We start from the raw sequence: 1,254 nt of genomic DNA, 5'->3' as shown, positions 1-1,254 counted from the left end.
CCGCGCCGGAGCCGGAGCAGCTCCCGGACTCCTGCAGCCTAGAGCGCCCGTGCCTCAAGGGGAGGAGGTCTTGGCCTTCAGCCCAGCCAATCAGAGCGCGCAAGTCTGGCGTACCTTTACCAATAGGCTTGAACATTGGTGGTGATGCAGCTAAGCCGGCACGGGTTTTCCCGCCCCGCTTCTTCCGTCAAACCAATGGGAAACAAGTCCCTGGGAGTGTCCCGCCCTGGGGCGAGAACCTCGAGCCAATGACAATTGACAGCTGAGCGGTGGCGCGGCCAGCTGTGGGTGGAGTCACTCCGGGGCCTGGACGGGAACCTGGCGGGGTCAGCTCCCGTCAAGAAGCCTGGCTGATGGCTGTGTGGGGCCTGGGGAGTCGTCTTGGCCTGCGCGGATGCTTCGGCGCCGCCAGGCTCCTGTATCCCCGTTTCCAGAGCCGCAGCCCTCAGGGCGTGGAAGACGGGGACAGGTGAGTGGCTGGCGGGAAGGGTAACTCGAACAGCTGCTTTGAATCGTGGTGTTGTCGTCATGGGTACGTCATAGACGTCACCCGTCCGGTGACGTCTCCACGCTGTCCTGACGTCACCGTGGCAACGTGGACCACATGGGTGCCAGAGACCAGGTAGTCTTTGCCTAAGTCCCAGTGAAACCCAGCTGTCATCGGGCAGGGCATGGCATAGCCGTGCCAAGGGCCAGCAGGGCTCTCGACTCAGATTGTGACCAATTTCCATAGCAGTTTATCCCCCAGGTCCCAGATACACCAGCACCTTCTAAAGATGGCTTTCCTCATATATCTTGAAACTTGCACCCCACCCAGACCTCAGAACCTCTAGAGTACCGTGGATTAATAATGGATTAATTTAGTTCACAGATCCAGGAAATTAACCTTCGAATGGCCTTGTAGTGTCACATTTTAATTTTGAGCTATGTCATTGAGTTGTTTACATTGTTATTTGAAAATGCCACTTTTTGAGCTGTATTTTGGCAATTCTTCATCTCTGAGTACACCCGAAGCCTCATAGTATGGAAGTGGCTCAGGCTTCTTTTCCTGCAAGAGGCCCTAAGTTGGTGGAGTGTAAGGTAAGAATTTGGGTAGGATCGAGTTAAGAGTCCTAGCTACTTGGGAGGCTGAGGCAGGAGGATCCCTTGAGCCCAGGAGTTCAAGACTGCAGTGAGCTATGATCATGCCACTGCACTGCATTCCAGCTTAGGCAACAGAGCAAGACCCTGTCTGTGAACAAAATAATCATAGGC

The 1,254-nt window shown here is 55.1% G+C and overlaps 2 protein-coding genes across 2 annotated transcripts in view; one reads left to right on the top strand and one right to left on the bottom strand.

The window, feature by feature from the left end:
* MVK (mevalonate kinase) overlaps positions 1 to 166 on the bottom strand; it is a 29,427-nt gene extending 29,261 nt beyond the window's left edge. The window contains exon 1 of the mRNA XM_011997837.1: positions 121 to 166. Coding sequence (XP_011853227.1) covers positions 121 to 136 — 16 coding nt within the window. The 5' untranslated portion in view covers positions 137 to 166. The remainder of the gene's footprint in view (positions 1 to 120) is intronic.
* A 177-nt stretch (positions 167 to 343) lies between these two features.
* MMAB (methylmalonic aciduria (cobalamin deficiency) cblB type) overlaps positions 344 to 1,254 on the top strand; it is a 16,898-nt gene continuing 15,987 nt past the window's right edge. The window contains exon 1 of the mRNA XM_011997840.1: positions 344 to 469. Within this exon, the coding sequence (XP_011853230.1) occupies positions 354 to 469 (116 nt within the window). The 5' untranslated portion in view covers positions 344 to 353. The remainder of the gene's footprint in view (positions 470 to 1,254) is intronic.

The sequence above is a fragment of the Mandrillus leucophaeus genome, unplaced genomic scaffold, assembly GCF_000951045.1.
Source record: "Mandrillus leucophaeus isolate KB7577 unplaced genomic scaffold, Mleu.le_1.0 Scaffold55, whole genome shotgun sequence".
Lineage (NCBI taxonomy): Eukaryota > Metazoa > Chordata > Mammalia > Primates > Cercopithecidae > Mandrillus > Mandrillus leucophaeus.
Note: the sequence above shows the minus strand (reverse complement) of the source record. Positions and strands in the feature narration are given on the sequence as shown.